The sequence below is a fragment of the Bufo gargarizans genome, chromosome 1 (assembly GCF_014858855.1).
Source record: "Bufo gargarizans isolate SCDJY-AF-19 chromosome 1, ASM1485885v1, whole genome shotgun sequence".
Taxonomy (NCBI): domain Eukaryota; kingdom Metazoa; phylum Chordata; class Amphibia; order Anura; family Bufonidae; genus Bufo; species Bufo gargarizans.
The window spans coordinates 13,003,243-13,029,311 of record NC_058080.1 but is presented as its reverse complement, the minus strand read 5'-3'; the positions used below and the strand labels follow the sequence as shown (position 1 = coordinate 13,029,311).

The window sequence follows — 26,069 nt, the reverse complement described above, 5'->3', positions numbered from 1 at the left end:
GGCTCTTTGGGACAAGGGGGCGATAGAGTTGGCTCCCGCGGACTCCTTGGGGGTCTTGAGCAGCATCTTTCTGGTGCAGAAGAAAGGGGGTCAGCTGCGCCCCGTCATCAATCTGAAGGCACTGAACAGTTTCGTCAGGTACCGCCATTTCAAGATGGAAGGGATTCATCTTTTGAGGGACATGCTCCTTCCAGGAGATTGGATGGCGAAGGTAGATTTGAAAGACGCCTACCTCACGGTGCCGGTGGCACCGGAGTCGAGGGACTTGTTACGCTTTCCCTGGAGAGATCAGGTGTGGCGCTTTACGTGCCTTCCCTTTGGCCTCTCCTCCGCCCCCTGGTGCTTCACCAAGCTATTACGTCCTGTGGTAGCCTGGTTGCGCAGTCGGGGGGTGCGTCTGATAGTATACCTGGACGACATTTTGTTCATGGCGTCCAGTCCGGCCTCTCTTCTCTCGCACCTTCAGTTGGCCACCTCCCTCATCTCCGGTCTGGGGTTCGTCATCAATCAGGAGAAATCTTGTTTGATACCGTCCACCACTATGGAGTTTCTGGGCTTCCAGATCGACTCGGTAGCACAATCCCTCAGTCTACCGCAGTCGAAGGTTCTGAGTATTCGGAAGGAGTTGAGGCACGCTCTGTCGTTACCTCATTTATCCCTGAGACATCTGGCCCGGATAATCGGGCTGCTGGCTTCTTCCATCCAGGCAATCTTTCCGGCGCCCCTCCATTACAGAGCGCTTCAGCGCCTCAAGATTGCTCACCTTCGGGAGGGTGCATCTTATGCCGATACCATCGTGCTGGATACGGAGACCAGGCACGAGTTGAGCTGGTGGATCCACAACCTCTCAATGTGGAACGGCAGAGCCATTTTTGGGCCTCAGCCGGACCTGGTCATCGAGTCGGACGCCAGTCTCCACGGGTGGGGCGCTCATTGCAACGGCGTCTCCACCGGAGGTCCTTGGTCCCGGAGCGAATCCCAGCTCCACATCAATTCCTTGGAACTGCTGGCGGGATCTCTGGCGATCCGCAGCTTTGTCAACAACACGGTCAAGGTTTGTGTCCGACTCCGCATGGACAACGTGTCGGCGATCCGGTACATCAACTTTATGGGTGGAACGCGCTCGTCAGTGCTCACTCATTTGGCCATGGATTTTTGGGACCAATGTTTCTCCAGGGGGATCATGGTTGTCGCGGAATATCTTCCGGGTCTCCACAATGTGAGAGCAGATTGGAGTTTGCGGTATCTTTCGGATGCCAGCGACTGGAGATTGGATTCCGGGGTTTTCGATGCCGTGTCATCTATATGGGGTCCATTCTCCATCGACCTATTTGCATCGCGCCTCAACGCTCAGCTGCCCAGATTCTTCAGCTGGCTGCCGGATCCGGAGGCGGAAGCGGTGGACGCTTTCCTCCAGGAGTGGTCGACTCCGGTCCTGTACGCGTTCCCTCCATTTGCTCTAATCCCGAGGGTTCTTCTCCAGATCCGCCGCCAGTCGGCGGAGCTGGTTCTCGTTTTGCCCCTTTGGAAGTCCCAGTCGTGGTTTCCCCACCTTCTGGATCTTCTCATCGCCGAGCCAGTTTTGCTCCCCGTTTTTCCCCACCTGCTCCAGGATCCGGCGGGTCGGTTTCACCCTCTGCTCATCGACGGCACTCTACACCTCCTCGCGTGCAGAGTGTCGGGGGTCCCTGGGAGGTCTCAGGGGTTTCGGAGACGGCTCGCTTCTTGATGGCAAGCGCTTGGGCACCCGGAACCAGACAAGCTTATCGCTCGGCTTGGGATTCCTGGGCTCGTTGGTGCCTCTCAGGGAATCTGGATCCCACTGAAGCTCCTGTAACGGCTATCTTATCTTTCTTGTCTGCCTTGTTTGATGAGGGCAAGGCATATCGGACTATTAATCTGTATAGGTCTGCCATCTCGTCTAGGCACTTGGGGTTTGACGGTCGCCCGGCGGGCCAGCATCCCCTGGTCTGTAGATTGTTGCGCGGTTCTCGCCTTTCTCGTCCTCCGAGGCCGCGGTTTTCCGCTACTTGGGATGTTTCCATCGTTTTGTCCTTCCTACAGGATTGGCCCTCTAATGACGTCTTGTCGTTAAGGCAACTCTCGGCTAAGCTGGTCACCCTCTTGTGCTTGATCTCCTGCAAGAGGGTTTCTGACGTCTGGGCGTTGGACCATGACGCCCGCTCTTTCTCACCAGTGGGTGTGACGTTCAACATCTCCCGGCGTACTAAGACAAACATTCGCTCGGTTTCCTATCCGTATTTTCCGGAGTCTCCGCAACTTTGTCCTAGCACTTGTCTGCAGGAATACGAACGTCGTACCGGTCGGTTGCGTGTTCCTGAGTTCCCTCATCTCTTTATATCCTTCCGTAGCCCTTTTCACCCGGTGACCAGTGTTACCCTTTCGCGTTGGGTCAAATGGGTTCTATCTCTGGCGGGTATTGATACCTCCATATTTACGGCTCATTCGGTTCGCAGTGCCTCTGCCACCTCTATGACGGTCTCTGGTGCCCGTTTAGAGGATGTTATGAGGTTAGCAGATTGGTCTAGGGCTTCTACCTTTCGTGAATTTTACTTTAGGCCACCAGCTCATGCTTTCTCGTCTGTGGTGGCCCAGCTTTAAACTTGCAATATGAGCCTCCGTGTCCTGGGATAAAATTTCATGATTTTACTATTTCATGACGTAAAGTCATGATTTTATAAAGGACACAGAGGCGAGTATTGCCCGCCCGTTTTTTCCCCTCCCTGGAATATCGTTTGTTTTATCTGTCATTTGGATGTTTTGATTTAGTTCATTTATATGAATCGGTTGATATGTGTCTTCCTGGGTCTGAATTGTATACTACCGTATGTGTTTGCTTGGTTTTTTCCTAGGTTGATGTTCAAGCCGAGATGTCCGGAATGTTCGCGGTTTCGTTGCTCAAGGTTCCTGGCGGGATGTCCGGAATGTGCACAGTTTCGTGGGCATGTCGGATCCGAGCCTCCGTTCCAGTTGTCAGTTTCTAGTTCGGGAGACCTGAAGTCTGTTCGTCAGGCGTCCATCAGTTTGCAGTGGGTGGACCATCAAAGAAAGAGGACTGCTCCAGTGTGACCAGGGGTTATATGGACACTGGGAGTGACAGGGTGGGGCTTGTTGCCATAGTTACTGCATGTTTAAAGTGTTTTTCTTTGCTGCTATGGAAACAGAGTAAAGAGAGAGACAGCAATACTCGCCTCCGTGTCCTTTATAAAATCATGACTTTACGTCATGAAATAGTAAAATCATGAAATTACTCGTTCTACTCCCATGCCAAGTCCTCACACCACAGATTAGACTATGTCTTTTTCTCCTCTGAGCATGTCAAACAAATTGTAAACACCCGAATAGGCAACATCACGTTGTCGGACCATGCCCCCGTCTTTCTGACAGTTTCGGTGTCCACTCTTCCTACACGGGAGTGGAACTGGCGTCTCAATGAGACCATCATCCAGGACCAGGCGTCATCTGAGAAGATAGCCCCTCCCTCCAGGAGTTCTTCAGTACTAACACCGCAGGTCCCTCCCCTCCCTCCCCCGCTGTAATCTGGGAAACCCACAAGGCCGTGATCCGTGGAGAGCTTATCGCTCTCGGCTCCCATCTTAAAAAACAGAGAGCCCAGGCCATGTCCACCCTTCTATCCCGTATCGCCACTCTCGAGCTCAGCCATAAGCAATCCCAAGCGTTAAGCCTTGCGGAGGAGCTTTCGGTCGCGCGATCTCAATTAAAAGATATGTTGAACGTTACCTCGGCTAAGTTACTCCTTCGTGCGCGCTTCAAATCCTACGCACATGGCGACAGAGGGAACAAACTTATGGCGGCGCTAACTAAACAACAATTTTCTGATTCCTTCATTCCGGCAATCAAAGATGCGGCGGGCAACCACCTTAAATCCACCCCTGAGATAGCCAAAGCATTTTGTGCCTTTTACGAAGACCTTTACAACCTCCCGGCCCCTCCTGGTTCATCTACCTGTTCCATCGCGGAGGCCTCGAGTAGGTTCCTCTCCTCCCTTCAGCTTCCCTCTATATCCCCGGATCAGTCCTCCCAACTATTAGCTCCCATCTCCGGCCCAGAAGTCCTGAAAGTTCTAGCCACTATCCCCTCCGGTCGTAGTCCCGGCCCTGATGGTTTCACCATCTCTTATTATAAAACTTTTAAATCTGTTCTAGCCCCTCAATTTAGCTCCCTATGTAATTATCTCCTGGGTGGTGGCCACCTCCCTGCCCAGTCACTCACAGCCCATATCACCATTATTCATAAGGAGAATAAAGACCCGTTGCAATGTGGCAGCTAACGCCCTATCTCCCTACTAAACACGGACATTAAATGGTGGGCTAAGATCCTGGCTCAACGGATTCAAAGAGTTCTCCCGGATGTTATTCACAAAGAACAAGTTGGCTTTGTCTCTGGCAGACAGGGTAATGAGAATACTGTTCGCCTCCTTCATCTCATGAACTGGGCACGGTCTACCTCTACTCCGCTAGCTCTGCTGAGCACTGATGCAGAGAAAGCTTTTGACAGAGTGAGATGGCAGTATATGTCACTGGCTCTGTCGAAATTTGGCTTTCCTGACCAACTCATTTCCGCTATTCTCTCTGTACTCAGCCCCCTCTGCCAGGGTCAAAGTCAACGGCACTCTCTCACCCGCCTTTGCCATTACTAATGGCACTAGGCAGGGTTGCCCTCTCTCCCCCTCGCTTTTTGTGATAGTCATGGAAACTCTCCTGTGCAAAATCAGGCAAGATCCCGATATTGAAGGTCTCCAGAGAGCCTCCCACACTCCCCTCACGGCGGCATTTGCTGACGACCTCCTTATTATGACCACCAACCCTGAGAAATCCTTCCCCCGGCTACACTCTATATTTGAAGAATTTGGTTGGGTCTCCAATTTCAAGATCAACTATAGCAAATCCCTTGCCCTGAATGTCACCTGTAAACCCGCTCTTGTTGCGTCGCTTAAACGCTCCACCCCCTTCACTTGGGCCGCTCGGGACATCACATTTTTGGGTATTCACATCTCTGCGAATCTGAATGACCTTTACAGCCTTAATTACACCCCTATGCTCAACTCAATTAAATCCCATCTACAGTCGGTTAAACTTCCCTTCATTTCATGGATAGGCAGGAAGAATTATCTCAAGACCTTCATTGTCCCCAAACTCCTATACCTGCTGTAGACGTTGCCCATATGGCTACCGCGCTCGTACTTTACAGAGTTGCGTCGGAGATTCTCCCTTTTCCTCTGGACGAACAAACCATCTAGGATAGCTTATTCCACATTGACGAGGGAAAAGAGGTTTGATGGCTTCGGCCTTCCCGATGTCCACCTGTATTACACTGCCACGCACCTGAATAGGTGCTTCTCTCTTCTTTCCCGAAGCCCCCCAAACCTATGCACAGCTCTAGAGCGAGGCCTAGTTACATATAAAGACTATCTCGTCCTGTGGGGGGTCCGTAGCTGTACGCCCTCGCATTCCTTTGCCTCCCCAATTTGGAAGGGCATGCTCGTTGAATGGGCTAAACTCTATAGATCTAAAGATCTGAGATTCCCAAGTCCCCGCCTCCCTTTGCACTTATTACAAAACTTAGTTCATCCCGAGACCTCTGCCCCTTCAGGTGTTTGGTATCAGTTGTCTAACCACACACTACAGGAGGTTGCATCTGCGAGTGGGGACTTGGCATGGGACACGATTCGGGCCTTTACCTGAGGTTCAAAAGCAATCCTTCTTGGCTCTTGCTGCCTTTCGCAAAGATATTGCGATTTTGAAACTCCCTCCCTTCTGCACGGAAGAATCCACCTGGTTGGAAAAGAAACTAGATGTGCCGATCCCCCCTGAAGAAGCCCTTGTCGACTCTCTACAAGGAGTTACTCTCTTCCACACCCCCAGTACTATCCTTTTTAGTGGCCTGGGAGAAGGAGCTCTCGTACCGACTCTCAGAACCCGAAAAAGCATTTATCCTCTCCAATTCTCATGGATTCAGTCGTTGTATCAAAATACAGGAAAATTCCTTTAAGCTACTTACACGTTGGTACAAAACACCTGAATTCCTCCATAATCTTAATCACGAAATACCAGATCGGTGCTGGAGGTGTGGAAGAGAGAAGGGATCCCTATCTCACATATGGTGGTCCTGCAGTCTAATCCATCCCTTCTGGACACAGATTGAGAGCCTAATCGGGCGCATTTGTGGCTCCCCTATAAGTTTAGATGCGCAATTAGTCCTGCTTTGGTGCCCCAATATGTCCCTCACCCCTTCTAAGAACAACCTACCAACGCTACTTCTAACTGCTGCCCGCCTGCTGGTACCTCTGCTGTGGAAGAACGACTCTGCACCTACGCTGCTGATGTGGCAAGAGAAAGCGGATCAGATATGTCGTTTTGAAGAACTGGCTCACTGGGAATCTCACACTCACCCTCGTTTTCTGGACATATGGAGTCCCTGGAAAGCCTATCGTCACCCGGCGTCGTGAAAGACCCTGTCATGATCTGTCCGACACCGCCATTATTGGACCTGCCTTCCTCCCCCCCCTCCCTCTCCCTTCTTCTTGTATGTGATTTCTTTGTCCCTGTCCATTGTCCTGTTTGTCTATGTGTGTTTATTTCCCCCCCTCATTTGTTTGACTGTTGTTATATTTGATTGCACTATTCTGATGCCATCTGCGTATGGCGTGTGCTGTATTGTGGCACTTTCTAACTATTTGCTATCTCAATAAAAAGAGATATGGTTAAGAATATAACTACTATAATACTGCCTCCTATGTACAAGAATATAACTACTATAATACTGCTCCTATGTACAAGAATATAACTACTATAATACTGCTCGTATGTACAATAATATAACTACTATAATACTGCCTCCTATGTACAAGAATATAACTACTATAATACTGCTCCTAAGTACAAGAATATAACTACTATAATACTGCCTCCTATGTACAAGAATATAACTGCTATAATACTGCTCCTATGTACAAGAATATAACTGCTATAATACTGCCTCCTATGTACAAGAATATAACTACTATAATACTGCTCCTATGTACAAGAATATAACTACTATAATACTGCCTCCTATGTACAATAATATAACTACTATAATACTGCCTCCTATGTACAATAATATAACTACTATAATACTGCCTCCTATGTACAAGAATATAACTACTATAATACTGCCTCCTATGTACAAGAATATAACTACTATAATACTGATCCTATGTACAATAATATAGCTACTATAATACTGCCTCCTATGTACAATAATATAACTACTATAATACTGCCTCCTATGTACAAGAATATAACTGCTATACTCCTGCTTCTATGTACAAGAATATAACTGCTATAATACTGCCTCCTATGTACAAGAATATAACTGCTATAATACTGCCTCCTATGTATAAGAATATAACTACTATAATACTGCCTCCTATGTACAAGAATATAACTACTATAATACTACTCCTATGTACAAGAATATAACTACTATAATACTGCTCCTATGTACAAGAATATAACTACTATAATATTGCTCCTATGTATAAGAATATAACTACTATAATACTGCTCCTATGTACGGGAATATAACTACTATAATACTGCTCCTATGTACAGGAATATAACTACTATGATATAATGCTTCCATCTGATGTGATTAGATGAGGGAAGTATGGGATTCTTTTTGCTCTCTTGATTCGGCCTCTTCTGTGTTTGGTGTTTTTAGAAATACATGGAAATCTTTGTTAAATTTTTTAAATATTACAATTTTTCATGCAGCTTTTGGTCACTGTGGCGTAATATCATCATCTATAGGGCAGTGCTATATGTAGCAGGTTTACAGAGGCCTTGGCATTTTTGGTCACAGACTGGAACAGTATTTTATTGCTTAAGAAGAAGACAGGACGTTCCTCCTCTTCTCACCCGCCAAGAACTGGAGCAGAGGAACTGGTAGAACTGACTACACAACCAGATGACGCCCCAGGGTGATGGGGGGAGGAGGCGCTGGCTTCAGGGTCAGGCAGCACTACTCACATCCACATCATCTATGGAAAAGCTGGTTTGTCTGCCCTGAGATGTCATTTCATAGAGTACCGCCACTGCTCTGCATATTCAGAGAACTAGTTGGGTAGTTTTTGTCTTGCTCAGGTTTATAGTCCATGATGTAACGTGATGAGCATTTGGTGCTATTTCCTGTACACATCACTTTCTGCTATCGGGACAACCCCTGCGTTATATGCACTACTGTTCAGACGAATAGTTGGTGAGTAATGCTGTAAGAGCACCTCGTAATACTTACCCTGTTAGGAGTCTGTCAGCAGTTTGGTTGATGCAAAACTGCTGATAGACACGGGGACAGATGGTAATACATACAGCTGGCCATGCTGGTGACTGATGTAAAAAAGAACTCTGATGGCTGTGGGCATGGCTCGCATCGGGGTGGGACCACAAGCTTCGGCCCCCCAATGTACGGAGTGACTGCAGCACCCAACCAGAGGGGAAGCTTTGGAGCAATGCAGTATGCGGACCTGCCCCAAAGCACTTCTAGGATTGGCTCACAAATCAGGGACAGATGTATTACCTCCTGTTCCCTACCTATAACTGTCAGCAGTTTTACATAGACAAAACTGCTGACAGACTTCTATTAATACAGTTCATCCAAAGTGGTCTAGGGAAAAATTGAATTCCTGCTGATTTAGGCTAAGGGTAAGAACATATTCCCGTCCATGGATGTGCCATGTTTGACAGATGTGGTCCCACGTCGAGGACCCCTACTTATGTCCAGCTTGATGAGGCAGCCGCTGGTCACAGAATCCAAGCGGGGAATGAATGGGTACCTGGCCATACGTGGTTTTCTCCGGGCACTTCTATCGTAGAGCACATAAGGCATGTTTCACATCTGTGGCAGAGCATCCAGCAGGCTGTCTCGGTAGTCCTCCGGATCCGGCGTGGCCGGATAATGCCGCCTGTCCGCATTGACTATAATGGTGTCTGGCAGAGATCCGTCTGCTACCCAGCAAATATGCCGAGAACTGGTCCTGCTGCCGTTTTCGTCCGGCCGATTCTCTATTTGCCGGATCTCCGCTGGTCCCCAGTGCTGGAATGCAGAGCGATCTGGAAGGTGGTTCCCCGCTGGACATAAAGCACTAGGGCGAAACTAGCCTCATTCACTTTAGAAAAAAGACGACTGACGGGAGATCTAATGTGGATAGTTAAGGCCGGGTTCACATCACCGTTCCATGATCCGTCAGAAGAGAAAAAAAATACACGATCTTCGAAAAAATAAAAAAATAAACTGATTCCCTGAGATCAGAAGAACAGAAAATGAAAGGGTGATGTAAACCCTATCCACAGGAGAGGTGGTAAAGGTTGGATCGCTGGTGTCCGACCACTGAGACCTCAGCAGTTGAGAGGATCCCCTATCTGATTGTCTTCTACTAGTCATAGAGGACTTTTAGTAACCATAAAATAATAAAATCCAGATACAGCTGTAACCTGGGGGGGCGCAGATTCCTCGCTTGTTCTGCAGGAGGAATTTGGATGGAAAGATATTCCGAGAAGTCGTAATCCAGACCAGAGAAGGTTTCTGTGCCGTGACTATCTTAACAGATGATAATGCAGGAGTCAGCAACCACCGGGACTCCAGCTGCTGTGAAACTACAACTCCCAGCATGCACTCTTACTCATCTGTTCTTATAACTCCCATAGAAGTTATAGCAGGATTCTCTATGGGTGCCGGATGTTGCTGATCCCAGCTATAGTCAATGATTCCATGAGACCCGGGTAGTCTGATTCATATACAACTAGAGGTGGACCTGACAACTCGCCTGTTGTGAGGGGGTTAAAGGGGTTGTCATAGTTATAGAAAAACTCTGAATGGCCTAACAGATGAATGGAAACTCCGTCGTCTTCCTCCTGCTTCTTCCAGCACTGATCTCTAGTCCTCCTGCTGCTGGCGTCATCTTCCTGGCTGCAGCGGTGACATTCCACACACACACAGGTCACCGTTGCAGCCAATCGCTGGCCTCAGCAGTGCACGGGACAACTCTGAGGAGGCCAGTGATTGGCTGCAGCAGTGAACTGTGTACGCAGAACATCACCGATGCAGCCAGGAAAACAAAAAGCAACGGTGAGGAAGCAGGGGAGTATACATTCACTGTTATCGTAGGTCATTTACAGGGGTTGTCCAAGCTTTTATATAATTCGGACAACCCCTGTAACTTTAAAAAAAAAATTATTTGCCGGTGTATAAATCCATACCCTCCTGCTCCCGTCAAGGATGTGCTCCACTGCAGCCAATAACTGGCCTCAGAAGCACCATGTCCCCAAGTAGCACTTGACATAGCGGTGACGTTCTGCTTGGGTAACATCATCACTGAGGACAGTTATTGGCTGCAGTGGCACATGTGACCCTGTCCATGAGAAAGTTGACCGATGGAGACCAGAAGTCCACTGAAGGCAGAGTGCAGGGGATTGTGGACTGATCACCAGGAAGAGCCAAAGATCAAGATTTTTTTTTTTTTATAATTCTACTAAAAAGGAGCAGAGGAGATGGAGAAGTTGGAAAATATAATAATAAAAATCCAGAATAACTGGCAAATTGCATAAAACTCGGGATCTTTATACTGAACTCCTTCAGGAACCATTTTTTTTTTCTACAAAGATGCAAATTTTTTCTCAGAGTTGGGAAGACTTTCCAAAATCCCGTGAGGAACAGAAGAATAATCTTCAAGCCATGTCATTCCATACGAGGTCAATTACATGAACAGGAGATCTTGCCAAACCTTCAAGAAAAATCAGATCGGACGATAGGCCCCATCCTCTTCACTTCTTGGTATGGAACCATTATGGCCACGTTCACTTTGCCAAAATACATGTCCTTCCACTGGGCTAATCCGCTATTGTGAGTTCTTGCCACAGTTTTACATGTTTAATCACTTTTTTTTAGTTAACAAAGAGCTATGAACTTCGGCGCAGATTCCCAATTAAATCCATAAGATAATTAGATTAGATCCTCGTAGAAAAATATAAAAGTGTGAACGCGGGAACAGACCCAGAACTATCTGAGTAACGTAGGCCAATTTATTTTATCAGCTCCGATGTAAAATTGCCGGCCAAGGTTCCTGCAAACCGTTTGGCACCCATCGTAGCATGGACAATAAATATGGATGGAACTGGTTTTCGGACAGCTAGGAATAAATCTAGGAATTTTTGGCAGCCTACATCCTACCCCTATTGGAATCTGGAGAGGGGCCAATTCAATACTACAGCTTCTGAGTGGTTCTTATGCGAGATCACCTTTTGGCCTCCCAACTTTTTTAACATATGGGTCAAAATATTAACCCAGGACCAGGGTAAATAACTGGAAGAGGGGTATAAAAGGCTGCCAATAAGGATCACACATAGTAAACTGTTAGCCTAGGCAGATGTTGTCCTGGTCTCAGGGTCCTTTGACACAGGCCAATCATTGGGAACATTTGAAGGACTTCTCATTCCTGATGCCGACCGGCCGATCACCTCTCATATGCGGCACCAAAAACCCTTGTTTGGGAACATCACATTGTCCTCGGTAAACGAGGGATGCGCTGTCAACACTATGCAAAGCGAATCGGGGACGATGGTAATTCCAGGTCCAACAGACGTTTTGAATACCTAAGCAGGATGAGCTTTGGGCAGGGCATCAGACTTTGTAACCCTGAACACATACAGGAAAACCATTACTGAACATTCGTCCCCATATCGTTTGCTGAGGGTTTAGTCCTGATGATTGCCAAACTTGCCGTATCGGTGGATGGCACTCATGAAGGACAGCCTGCATATATAATAAAAAAAAAAAAGGGGCCTCAGCCACGTTACCTCGGTCTCTAGACTTGTTCTATATGGGTCAACGATTGGCTGATTGTCAATGATCGTCACCCTGTGTAAACAGAGCAGTGATTTTCATGAGAACATAAAACTGCTTACTGGTCATTGGCACATGTGAACAAAAAAAATGCCATGCCAACAATGTAAAGGTACTTTCACACTTTGCGTTAAAGTTTTCCGGTATTGAGTTCCATCCGAGGGGCTCTATACCGGAAAAACACACTTCAGTTTCATCCTAATGCATTCTGAATGGAGAGCAATCCGTTCAGGATGTCTTCAGGTCAGTCACTCTTACGGTATTCGGCCGGTGAAAATATTTTCTCCGGACAGAATGCCAGAACACTTGACATTCAAATGCACGTTTTCCAACAAAACGGATCAGGTTTTCCGGTCTGCACAGGCCTTTAAAAATGTGAAAATAAGATACCGGATCCGTTTTTCCGGATGACACCAGAGAGACGGGTCCACATCCGTCTACAACTGCTATCTGTTTGTGCACGGATTTCCAGATCTGGCAGGCAGTCCCGGCAAAGGAACTACCTGCCGGATCCTCACAACGCAAGTGTGAAAATACCCTAAAGTGTATGGGGGATGAAGGATCATAGTAGTGATCATTCATCCCAGAGGCAAAATTTATCAGGCGGTGTGAAGGCTTTTCAAACAAACACTAACCAGCTATATCTATTGGAACTCACTATGGCCGCCGCCACCGGGCTCTCTAAAAGGACTCTGATAGACTATGGTGTATGAAGGAAGGGATCTTTACGTTTTTACAATACTCGTAGACAGCCCCTCCGAGGACGGGGACTATAATAGAAAACATATCCACTTCTTCTAGAACTGCTCTCTCTATAGAAATCTCCATGCCCACAAAAATAAAGAATAGTTGTAATGCAAAGATATCAGCCATTTACAATAACCAAAATACCCTGGACAACCCAACGTGGAGGTCCCTGGGTGTTACCGCACTGGCCTAATTTTCATAGACACTGGTGGAATCCCCCACACCACCACTCCGTGCTTAGGCAGAAAGACCACTCGGCACAGGAACCGCTAAGCATGGACTCCCTAGTGCTTGCAAGCGCCCATATCACACTGCACATTCCTGTATAGGGCGTCCATGTGGGCGGCAGGAATGGAAACTATCGGCTCCTGTGCCCCGCCGTTCAGCCTTATAGGCTGAAGGCTGCTAGGACTGAGGCAGTGCAAGATGGTAGCAATGACTTCCCCCCCCCCCCCCCGCTACACACACACACACACACAGCCCCGCTATATACACACACAGCCTATCTTTCCAGTTCTGGCCCCTCCCACTCATGACATCAGAGGTCCTTTAGCTTCCAGCGAGTCTTCATCCCCTTTCACTGAACCTTTCGGCATGGAGAAGGCCGAGTCCTTCCCTCCTGCCTGCACTAATCATACAGGGAGCGAGAAGGGTGCAGAGGCAGGGCCCTCTCACCGACACAGCAGAGCGCTGGGTGATCATTGAGGAAGCACTCAGGGGTCCATAAATGCCCTCCAAGCACACGGTGGCGGTATTTCTATTACAAACCGGACAACACTAAGAGATAGATATCCATCTATATTCGAAACAGAGCAAAAAAGACTAGTATGAGCGGTGGATTAAATAAATGGGGTATTTTTCATCCCTGCTGGTGGGTCAGGAGGAGGAATATTTATAGCTTGTAATTTAATTTGTTTTATGCAAATGGAGAAAGAAAAAGAAATAGCTAAGAAAACTACCAGACAGCAGCATGGCAAAATACCAAGCACTCAGACGCATACAATGATCAGGCGGTTTTATTTTTGTGTGTTTTTTTTTCCTGTCTGCAGCTTTCCATATCACATCATAAAAACGATATGACCCCAGAGGCAGCGTAAAAAGATAGCTTATTGAATGGTCTCTGAACAGGCTCTGTGCATTACAATCATGGCAGATAGAGGCTACGGAGGGGCCACGCCCCCGCTAGCAATGTTTAACCTGGATCACGGAAAGCTCAATCTATGGGGGGGGGGGGGGGGGGGGGGTAAAAAGCAGGGAACACGAGCCAGAGTTCTTGTATGCCGCCAACAGGGAGGTCTCCGACTGATGGTCCAACATGGCACAGCCATGCTGAGGTTGGGGGGCCCCTGTAACATCATTCAGAACCAGCCAAAACATTTAGCTTAGTGTTTTTTTGATAAATCATGGATGGCAGCTCAGACGCAGCATAATTGCAATGAATAGGCAAACGGTGGCGGGGAGGATGACGTACAATGTCCACAGCGCAAGCAGGTGAAGCGAGAAACCCTCTCCGCGTGGCCCAGGGTCGATGAACACTGAAATCAAGAACACGCCGAGTCAGGAACACCCGTTATCCTGAGTAAAGCTGAAAAGCAGATTGACAAAAAAAAAAAGAACTCTTGCACCTCAAGCTGACGTGACCTCGACATGGCACAGAAATGTCCCCCCAATCAGATACAGACGCAGGAGATCTCCTATGATGGCGGTGGGACACACTCTTGGACTCTACCTTGTGTTGTAAGATACTTTGATGACGGAAAAAATAAAAAATAAAAATAAAAAAAATAAACTAAAACTGAAGTCCAACAGGTAGACCACCGAAACAGATGCAGAAGGAGGGGGGCAGAATGGAGACGCCTGAAGAACATTCCCACGTAGACCTTACTGGAGTCACAGTGTGGAGCTCTGGCATCACCAGTCACCGCCTCCCCGGATACACCCCTCCCCCCCTCCCACGGTTTTGTGCAGCTTTGTCCTGAAGATTAAGGAAAACAGTCTTTTATGTCTTTTTTTGTGTTTTGTTTTTGATTTTAAAAAGTTGAAAGCAAATGTTCAATACTTCACTCCAGGAACAAACTCCTTCGCATCGGGGTTCAGGTTACTTTTGCTCTAAAGACAGGAAAAAAAAAAGAAAGAAAAAAGTTATTGACTTCATGAATATTTCACTATAACATTGTAATAAAAAGCAAAAAACAAAACATTCAGTCGGCCATACATAGTGGAAAGAAGGTGCTTAAAACCCCTAATGTAAGGTATATGGGGGGTTTATTCCACACACCGGTTCATTGCGGTACTGTACTGATCCTTAATGTAATGTACACAGTGACTGCACCAGCAGAATAGTGAGTGCAGCTCTGGAGTATAATACAGGATGTAACTCAGGATCAGTACAGGATAAGTAATGTATGTACACAGGGACTGCACCAGCAGAATAGTGAGTGCAGCTCTGCAGTATAATACAGGATGTAACTCAGGATCAGTACAGGATAAGTAATGTATGTACACAGTGACTGCACCAGCAGAATAGTGAGTGCAGCTCTGGAGTATAATACAGGATGTAACTCAGGATCAGTACAGGATAAGTAATGTAATGTACACAGTGACTGCACCAGCAGAATAGTGAGTGCAGCTCTGGAGTATAATACAGGATGTAACTCAGGATCAGTACAGGATAAGTAATGCATGTACACAGTGACTGCACCAGCAGAATAGTGAGTGCAGCTCTGGAGTATAATGCAGGATGTAACTCAGGATCAGTACAGGATATGTAATGTGTGTACACAGTGACTGCACCAGCAGAATAGTGAGTGCAGCTCTGGAGTATAATACAGGATGTAACTCAGGATCAGTGCAGGATAAGTAACGTATGTACACAGTGACTGCACCAGCAGAATAGTGAGTGCAGCTCTGGAGTATAATGCAGGATGTAACTCAGGATCAGTACAGGATAAGTAATGTGTGTACACAGTGACTGCAGCAGCAGAATAGTGAGTGCAGCTCTGGAGTATAATACAGGATGTGACTCAGGATCAGTACAGGATAAGTAATGTGTGTACACAGTGACTGCACCAGCAGAATAGTGAGTGCAGCTCTGGAGTATAATACAGGATGTAACTCAGGATCAGTGCAGGATAAGTAACGTATGTACACAGTGACTGCACCAGCAGAATAGTGAGTGCAGCTCTGGAGTATAATACAGGATGTAACTCAGGATCAGTACAGGATAAGTAATGTGTGTACACAGTGACTGCAGCAGCAGAATAGTGAGTGCAGCTCTGGAGTATAATACAGGATGTGACTCAGGATCAGTACAGGATAAGTAATGTGTGTACACAGTGACTGCACCAGCAGAATAGTGAGTGCAGCTCTGGAGTATAATACAGGATGTAACTCAGGATCAGTGCAGGATAAGTAATGTATGTACACAGTGACTGCACCAGCAGAATAGTGAGTGCAGCTCTGGAGTATAATACAGGATGTAACTGAGGATCAGTACAGGATAAGTAATGTATGTACACAGTGACTGCACCAGCAGAATAGTGAGTGCAGCTCTGGAGTATAATACAGGATGTAACTCAGGATCAGTACAGGATAAGTAATGTATGTACACAGTGACTGCACCAGCAGAATAGTGAGTGCAGCTCTGGAGTATAATGCAGGATGTAACTCAGGATCAGTACAGGATATGTAATGTGTGTACACAGTGACTGCACCAGCAGAATAGTGAGTGCAGCTCTGGGGTATAATACAGGATGTAACTCAGGATCAGTACAGGATAAGTAATGTAATGTATGTACACAGTGACTGCGCCAGCAGAATAGTGAGTGCAGCTCTGGAGTATAATACAGGATGTAACTCAGGATCAGTACAGGATAAGTAATGTAATGTATGTACACAGTGACTGCACCAGCAGAATAGTGAGTGCAGCTCTGGAGTATAATACAGGATAAGTAGTGTGCAGAGCTTACAATAAGGGGCTGTAGGCAAACAATCCATGTACAAAACTTGCATCATCAGACTCACCAAGATGTCCTCTGAACAGTGAACATCGTTGACTGTGAGGCCATTTAACTGCTGCTGCAACTGCCCGACCCCCTGTGGCAAATCACGTGAAGGGATGAACCAGTCCTTATCCTCTTCATCCAACATCTCCTGGAAGCAGCGGTCCAGAAACTCCTGCTCTTGTAATTCTTCCTCCACCTGACGATAAGACAAACCCCGCGCTGAGCATCAGAGGATAACATTGCTCTTACTACTAAATACTAGGTACCCAACATAGGCCGACACCTCCGCCCACCGCTGAGGCTCAGGCTGCTGCCCCCATGCTTTACACTGCAGTTATTTCCTTGAATGGCAGCCACCCACCTGTCTGTTGAAATCCTCTTCGTTTTCCATCCACATGTATTCTGCAAATGGATTGTTCTCGTCGTGTCCGTTCACCACCTGCTCGTCCTTGGAGGTGTTGTTGGACGAGGGGTTCCCGACATTGGAGCCGTTCATCATGGCGGTATCTAGGCGGAGGAGAAATAAAGTAGGGTCCTCATTATCGTAAAGAGTGCAATATGAGGCGGCCACCCCACACGGGCAGCAATGTCTAGCCGACTTTAACCCCTTAATGACCAGGCCATTTTTCGCAAATCTGACCAGTGTCACTTTATGTGGTTATAACGTCAAAACGCTTTGCCTTATCCAGGCCGTTCTGAGATGGTTTTCTCGTCACATATTGTACTTCATGACACTGGTAAAATGAAGTCAAAACATTTCATTTTTATTAAAAAATTCCAAACTTACCCTAAATTTTTTAAAATTAGCAAATTTCAAATTTCTCTTTTACAATAAATAGTAATACCTCAGATAATAGTTATTACTTTACATTCCCCATATGTCTACTTCATGTTTGGATCATTTTGGGAATGACATTTTATTTTTAGGGGATGTTTTAAGGCTTAGAAGTTTAGAAGCAAATCTTGAAATTTTTCTGAAAATTTCCAAAACCCACTTTTTCAGGACCAGTTCAGGTCTGAAGTCACTTTGTGAGGCTCACATAGTGCAAACCACCCAAAAAGGACCCAATTCAATAAACTACACCCCTCAAGGTATTCAAAACTGATTTTACAAACTTTGTTAACCCTTTAGGTGTTCCACAAGAATTAATGGAAAATGGAGATGAAATTTCAGAATTCCACTTTTTTGGGCGATTTTACATATTAATCCAATTTTTCCAGTAGCAAAGCAAGGGTTAACAGCCAATCAAAAGTCAATATTTATGGCCCTGATTCTGTAGTTTACAGAAACACCCCAAATGTGGTTGTAAACCGCTGTACGGGCACACGGCAGGGTGCAGAAGGAAAGGAACGCCATACGGTTTTTGGAAGGCAGGTTTTGCTGGACTGGTTTTTTGACACCATGTCCCATTTGAAGCCCCCCTGATGCACCCCTAGAGAAGAAACTCCCAAAAAGTGACCCCATTTTGGAAACTACGGGATAAGGGGGCAGTTTTGTTGGTACTATTTTAGGATACATTATTACGGACGCGACAACACCAAATATGACACTTTTTATGGTTGTTTCAGTTTTACATAATAAAGCATTTTTGAAAAAAAAAAAAGATGTTTTAGTGTCTCCATATTCTGAAAGCCATATTTTTTTTATTTTTTGGCAACTGTCTTATGTAGGGTATCATTCTTTGCGGGATGAGATGACGGTTTGATTGGCACTATTTTGGGGCGCATATGGCTTTTTGAACGCTTGCTATTACACTTTGTGATTGGTGACAAAAAATAGTTTTTTTTGGGCAGTTTTTATTTTTTTGTTCATATAAGGCAGGGATGTCAAACTCGTGGCCCTCCAGCTGTTGCAAAACTACAACTCCCATCATGCATGGGCATACTACAGCTATCAGGGAATGATGGGAGTTGTAGTTTTGCAACATCTGGAGGGCCATTAGTTTGAGATCCATGATATAAGGGGTCATGTGGTATTTTTATAGAGCAGGTCGTTACGGACACAGCAATAACTAATAAGTATACTACTATTTTTGGGGAAAAAGACGCTTTTTGTTTTACTTGAAACTACATTTTTTTTGTAAATTTTTTTATTTTTTACTTTTTTTTGTCGTCCTCCCCCCCCCCCCGGGACTTCAACTTCTGGGGGTCTGACCCCTTTATAATTCTTCTGTATTGTAATGCATTGGCTGTAAGTGTATTACTGAGTGTAACACAGGGGGCTGGATCTCACAGGCTCGTACGGATGGCATCGGGCTGCCTTCCCTGCAATCGGGTCCCCGTCACAGCAGCGCTGGGACCCCATGGCCACCCCGCACTAGGGCTGAAACGATTACTCAAATTAATCGATTAACTTGACACACAAAAAAGATCCTTGAGGCAATTTTTTTGCATCAATGATTGGTTTGTGCCATGTGACCACGGAGCGGGAGTGAAGAGCTTGCCATCATTCAGGCTCCGTGGTCACCCGCCTGCTCGCATAGCAGGTCCCAGTGCAGCACCTGAAGAGGAGGGGGGAAGGTCTCTTGAGGGTCGGCAGCGCCCCTACAGGAAAGGTAAGTATTTTACTTCCCTGGTGCTGCGGGTGGGCACTGATGGCTAGGAGGGGGAGTGGGGGTAACTGATGGCAGTGGGGGCAGCTGGTGCCCTACTTCAAACCAATTCAAAGCTTTCAAGATCTCTGCTTGCTGTGCATGACTGAAATTATATTGAACAAGAATAGACCTTTCTTTTGATGGAAGAAAACCATGCAGTACACATGGCAGGTGTCTGTAGTGTAGATCCATGGACACGGCCATCTGCAGGAACTGTAGGCTTCCCTGAAGAAGAGCGTTTGCAGGTTGTATTTTGAATACTAGAAGTTGGAGGAGAGATGTCCTGGGGAGGAGGTCAGATGTAGGAGAGGACAGGCTCTGGACTGGAGGTTACATGTGAGGAGGTCACATGTGAGGAGGTCAGAGATGTAGGAGGAGACACCTCCCACATGTAACCTCCAGTCCAGAGCCTGTCCTCTCCTACATCTCTGACCTCCTCTCCTGATACCTCCCACATGTAACCTCCAGTCCAGAGCCTGTCCTCTCCTACATCTCTGACCTCCTCTCCTGATACCTCGCACATGTAACCTCCAGTCCAGAGCCTATCAGGAGAGGAGGTCAGAGATGGAGAGGACAGGCTCTAGACTGGAGGTTACATGTGAGGAGGTATCAGGAGAGGAGGTCAGATGTAGGAGAGGACAGGCTCTAGACTGGAGGTTACATGTGAGGAGGTATCAGGAGAGGAGGTCAGAGATGTAGGAGAGGACAGGCTCTGGACTGGAGGTTACATGTGAGGAGGTATCAGGAGAGGAGGTCAGAGATGTAGGAGAGGACAGGCTCTGGACTGGAGATTACATGTGAGGAGGTATCAGGAGAGGAGGTCAGAGATGTAGGAGAGGACAGGCTCTGGACTGGAGGTTACATGTGGGGAGGTATCAGGAGAGGAGGTCAGAGATGTAGGAGAGGACAGGCTCTGGACTGGAGGTTACATGTGGGGAGGTATACGGAGAGGTCAGAGATGTAGGAGAGGACAGACTCTGGACTGGAGGTTACATGTGGGGAGGTATCAGGAGAGGAGGTCAGAGATGTAGGAGAGGACAGACTCTGGACTGGAGACTACATGTGAGGAGGCATCAGTAGAGGAGGTCAGAGATGTAGGAGGAGACAGGCTCTGGACTGGAGGTTACATGTGGGAGGTATCAGGAGAGGAGGTCAGAGATGTAGGAGAGGACAGGCTCTGGACTGGAGACTACATGTGAGGAGGTATCAGTAGAGGAGGTCAGAGATGTAGGAGGAGACAGGCTCTGGACTGGAGGTTACATGTGGGAGGTATCAGGAGAGGAGGTCAGAGATGGAGAGGACAGGCTCTGGACTGGAGGTTACATGTGGGGAGGTATCAGGAGAGGAGGTCAGAGATGTAGGAGAGGACAGGCTCTGGAATGGAGGTTACATGTGAGGAGGTATCGGGAGAGGAGGTCAGAGATGTAGAGGACAGGCTCTGGACTGGAGGCTACATGTGGGAGGTATCAGGAGAGGAGGTCAGAGATGTAGGAGAGGACAGGCTCTGGACTGGAGGTTACATGTGGGAGGTATCAGGAGAGGAGGTCAGAGATGTAGGAGAGGACAGGCTCTGGACTGGAGGTTACATGTGGGAGGTATCAGGAGAGGAGGTCAGAGATGTAGGAGAGGACAGGCTCTGGACTGGAGGTTACATGTGGGGAGGTATCAGGAGAGGAGGTCAGAGATGTAGGAGAGGACAGGCTCTGGACTGGAGGTTACATGTGGGGAGGTATCAGGAGAGGAGGTCAGAGATGTAGGAGGAGACAGGCTCTGGACTGGAGGTTACATGTGGGAGGTATCAGGAGAGGAGGTCAGAGATGTAGGAGAGGACAGGCTCTGGACTGGAGACTACATGTGAGGAGGTATCAGTAGAGGAGGTCAGAGATGTAGGAGAGGACAGGCTCTGGACTGGAGGTTACATGTGAGGAGGTATCAGGAGAGGAGGTCAGAGATGTAGGAGGAGACAGGCTCTGGACTGGAGGTTACATGTGAGGAGGTATCAGGAGAGGAGGTCAGAGATGGAGAGGACAGGCTCTGGACTGGAGGTTACATGTGAGGAGGTATCAGGAGAGGAGGTCAGAGATTGAGAGGACAGGCTGTGGACTGGAGGTTACATGTGGGAGGTATCAGGAGAGGAGGTCAGAGATGGAGAGGACAGGCTCTGGACTGGAGGTTACATGTGGGGAGGTATCAGGAGAGGAGGTCAGAGATGTAGGAGAGGACAGGCTCTGGACTGGAGGTTACATGTGAGGAGGTATCGGGAGAGGAGGTCAGAGATGTAGAGGACAGGCTCTGGACTGGAGGCTACATGTGGGAGGTATCAGGAGAGGAGGTCAGAGATGTAGGAGAGGACAGGCTCTGGACTGGAGGTTACATGTGGGAGGTATCAGGAGAGGAGGTCAGAGATGTAGGAGAGGACAGGCTCTGGACTGGAGGTTACATGTGGGGAGGTATCAGGAGAGGAGGTCAGAGATGTAGGAGAGGACAGGCTGTGGACTGGAGGTTACATGTGGGGAGGTATCAGGAGAGGAGGTCAGAGATGTAGGAGAGGACAGGCTCTGGACTGGAGGTTACATGTGGGGAGGTATCAGGAGAGGAGGTCAGAGATGTAGGAGAGGACAGGCTCTGGACTGGAGGTTACACGTGAGGAGGTATCAGGAGAGGAGGTCAGAGATGTAGGAGAGGACAGGCTGTGGACTGGGGATTACATGTGAGGAGGTATCAGTAGAGGAGGTCAGAGATGTAGGAGAGGACAGGCTCTGGACTGGAGGTTACATGTAGGGAGGTATCGGAGAGGAGGTCAGAGATGTAGTAGAGGACAGGCTCTGGACTGGAGGTTACATGTGGGAGGTATCAGGAGAGGACAGGCTCTGGACTGGAGGTTACATGTGAGGAGGTATCGGGAGAGGAGGTCAGAGATGGAGAGGACAGGCTCTGGACTGGAGGTTACATGTGGGGAGGTATCAGGAGAGGAGGTCAGAGATGTAGGAGAGGACAGGCTCTGGACTGGAGGTTACATGTGGGAGGTATCAGGAGAGGACAGGCTCTGGACTGGAGGTTACATGTGGGGAGGTATCAGGAGAGGAGGTCAGAGATGTAGGAGAGGACAGGCTGTGGACTGGGGATTACATGTGAGGAGGTATCAGTAGAGGAGGTCAGAGATGTAGGAGAGGACAGGCTCTGGACTGGAGGTTACATGTGGGGAGGTATCGGGAGAGGAGGTCAGAGATGTAGGAGAGGACAGGCTCTGGACTGGAGGTTACATGTGGGAGGTATCAGGAGAGGACAGGCTCTGGACTGGAGGTTACATGTGGGGAGGTATCAGGAGAGGAGGTCAGAGATGTAGGAGAGGACAGGCTGTGGACTGGGGATTACATGTGAGGAGGTATCAGTAGAGGAGGTCAGAGATGTAGGAGAGGACAGGCTCTGGACTGGAGGTTACATGTGGGGAGGTATCGGGAGAGGAGGTCAGAGATGTAGGAGAGGACAGGCTCTGGACTGGAGGTTACATGTGAGGAGGTATCAGGAGAGGAGGTCAGAGATGGAGTGACTTCTGTGGGTATGATCTGTGACCTGCGCAGGGAGGGGGAGAAGATCAGCCGTCTCATCTATTCTGCGTTACCTTTCAATGTAATCCTACCTGTTTGATAATGAAGTGAGTGTGTATGACTAGATCGGCAGGGGGAGCATTGGACAGCCGAGCGCCGTGGGTTTTCAGGCAGCTGGATGTCAACATGTCCGAGCCTAGGTGACCCCATAATCCGGCACAGTCAGTACCAGCTCAGTGCCCTTCCTATAATCCGGCACCGTGAGTGCCGGACTATCAGACCTTCCTATAATCCGGCACCGTGAGTGCCGGACTATCAGATACATCCCTATAATCCGGCACAGTCAGTACCAGCTGTCCTCAGTGCCGGACTATCGGAGACCTCCCTATACAGTGCCGGACTATCAGAGACCTCCCTACACTCCGGCACAGTCAGTGCCAGCTGTCCTCAGTGCCGGACTATCAGACCTCCCTATAATCCGGCACAGTCAGTACCAGCTGTCCTCAGTGCCGGACTATCGGAGACCTCCCTATACAGTGCCGGACTATCAGAGACCTCCCTACACTCCGGCACAGTCAGTGCCAGCTGTCCTCAGTGCCGGACTATCGGAGACCTCCCTATAATCTGGCAGTCAGTACCAGCTGTCCTCAGTGCCGGACTATCAGAGACCTCCCTATAATCCGGCAGTCAGTACCAGCTGTCCTCAGTGCCGGACTATCAGAGACCTCCCTACACTCCGGCACAGTCAGTGCCAGCTGTCCTCAGTGCCGGACTATCGGAGACCTCCCTATAATCTGGCAGTCAGTACCAGCTGTCCTCAGTGCCGGACTATCAGAGACCTCCCTATAATCCGGCAGTCAGTACCAGCTGTCCTCAGTGCCGGACTATCAGAGACCTCCCTATAATCCGGCACAGTCAGTACCAGCTGTCCTCAGTGCCGGACTATCAGAGACCTCCCTATAATCCGGCACAGTCAGTACCAGCTGTCCTCAGTGCCGGACTATCAGAGACCTCCCTATAATCCGGCACAATGAGACTCAGTACCAGCTGTCCTCCGTGTCGGACTATCGGAGACCTCCCTATACAGTGCCGGACTATCAGAGACCTCCCTACATTCCGGCACAGTCAGTGCCAGCTGTCCTCAGTGCCGGACTATCAGAGTCCTCCCTATACAGTGCCGGACTATCAGAGACCTCCCTACACTCCGGCACAGTCAGTGCCAGCTGTCCTCAGTGCCGGACTATCAGAGTCCTCCCTATACAGTGCCGGACTATCAGAGACCTCCCTACACTCCGGCACAGTCAGTGCCAGCTGTCCTCAGTGCCGGACTATCAGAGTCCTCCCTACACTCCAGCACAGTCAGTGCCAGCTGTCCTCGGACTATCAGAGACCTCCCTACACTCCGGCACAGGGGCCGCCTGTTACCAAACCCTGCACCGCCCCGTCCTCGCCGCCAGGTGGCGCTGCGCACCTCCCCCTCCAGTCCCCAGGGCGTCCTGTCTGCCCCGGTACAGCTGGGCGCCCCGCACTGAGGACTCTCCCGGGCCCCGTCCACCTCCCCGCCGGTAACAGCCGTACCGGGGCAGGCCGGGGAGCGGGGGCAGCTGGCGGGAGCGGAGGAGCTCCGCGCGGGACATACGGAACGGAAGGCCACACGGCGCGGCAATGTGTTGTGCTCCATGAGGGGCCTACCTCCGCTCTCCTCACCTAAAGCCCGGGCCTAGGCGTGCGGACAATGAAGCGGTGTGCGGCAGCCCTCGTCCCCACGCTCAGCGCTGCTCCTCCGGTACTTGCGGCCTCCTCCTCCACTGGAACCAACGCCGTTCTCGTCACCCCCACCTTCACCGATCACCCTCGTTCACTATGGCGAGCGCGTAAGCCACGCCTCTCGTCCCGCCTCGCTCTTACCCGGATTGGCCGGCGAAAGCTGTCCGTCAGGGACAGTCCCATCCTGTGATTGGCAGTTGAGAGAACGTGACCGTGAGTAGGCGTGTCTCAAACGCGACGCGACATGAATGCGTCCTACGGATGGAGATTACGTACCCACGTGGAGTAACCACACACCCCTTACGCGATTACGTCACGCCCCTTTACTACGAAAACGCCGTAATGGATGGGGGCGAAACAGCGTCGCGCTGTGGAGGGCGGAGTCAAAAGTTAATCGACAAGCCGGAAAGACTGGGGGCGGAGCTTAAGTCTTGTGCCTTTGCGTAATATCGCAGAGGTGGGCGTGTTTAAGTGCGCTGAGTTCTATAAATGGGCGTGGTGTGACGACGTGTTGTTTACGGCCCTCCATGGTCACGTGTTCCTCAGTGGGTCTCGCGGGGCTGCTGGTTGTGTGGTGGTCACACGGTGGCCGCCGCCATTTTGTGCCTAGTTGTGAGAGCGGCTGGGAGGCTCTTGTCAAGCTCTCTGCTTGCTGTAAGTGAATGGAAACGGTCTTGCTTGTAGGTGCATAAACTGAGAACTTGTCGGTAATCTCATAGCTGAGGGTCTACTACACAATGGCCTTCAGACCTCCTGAAGCTGCCTATTAAAGGGGCGGTGTCATGAGGACCTTTATGGGGTCTCACCGCTAGGAGGTCACGCACTCTATTCACTGCTATGGGAATTCGGAGCGCCTCCTCGCAGCTTACCGACCACAGCGCCACCCATTGTGTACTGGCCGTGATTGGTATTGCAGCTTAGCGCCACTCACTTGAAAGATACCGAGGTCATGTGACTGATGAGGGGCCTGATTGGTTGCTATGGGTAACTAAGCCAGTTCTGCCTTACACCCGTATGATAAATGACCCCCGTAGTATAAGTCCCATACACTCCGATGTAATGATCCTCTGTTCAAGTCCCCTAGGGAAAGTATTAAAAAGTGTAAAAAGGAAAAAAACCGTTTTTAAAAAATATAAAAATTCAAGTTCCCTAAAATGAAAATAAAAATACATAAAAAAATAATTAAACATCGTGGGCATGGACGCGTGTGCAAACGCCCGGGCTAAATAAAACCAATACAAAACCTTTACCCCATATGGTGAATGACGTTATAGAAAAAGACATCAAAAGGGCCTATTCAGCAGTTTTTGTTGCTTCACCTTCCAAAAAATGTCATAAAAAGTGATAAAAAGTCACACACTTCGTGGTATCAATAAAAACGACAGCTCGTCCCACTAAATGCGATCCTCACGCGGCTCCGTACGTGACCAGGGTTTTCATCTGGTGATGCAAAAAACTAAATTCGTTTTTTCCCAATTTTTTTATAT

At 48.6% G+C, this 26,069-nt stretch overlaps 1 protein-coding gene across 2 annotated transcripts; it reads right to left on the bottom strand.

Moving 5' to 3' along the window:
* Positions 1 to 13,669: 13,669 nt before the first annotated feature.
* Positions 13,670 to 24,715, bottom strand: PAIP2B (poly(A) binding protein interacting protein 2B). Of its 2 annotated transcripts, none has more exons than XM_044297328.1 (4): positions 24,508 to 24,715; positions 17,035 to 17,180; positions 16,693 to 16,869; positions 13,670 to 14,778 (listed from the first exon to the last, which is right to left on the bottom strand). In XM_044297328.1, the coding sequence occupies exons 2-4, from the start codon at positions 17,170 to 17,172 to the stop codon at positions 14,722 to 14,724; spliced, it is 372 nt and encodes a 123-aa protein (XP_044153263.1). In that variant the 5' UTR covers positions 17,173 to 17,180; positions 24,508 to 24,715; the 3' UTR covers positions 13,670 to 14,721. The 2 variants fall into 2 exon arrangements, with proteins under 2 accessions (XP_044153263.1, XP_044152509.1); XM_044296574.1 differs by having other exon boundaries at positions 24,523 to 24,713.
* Positions 24,716 to 26,069: the final 1,354 nt, after the last annotated feature.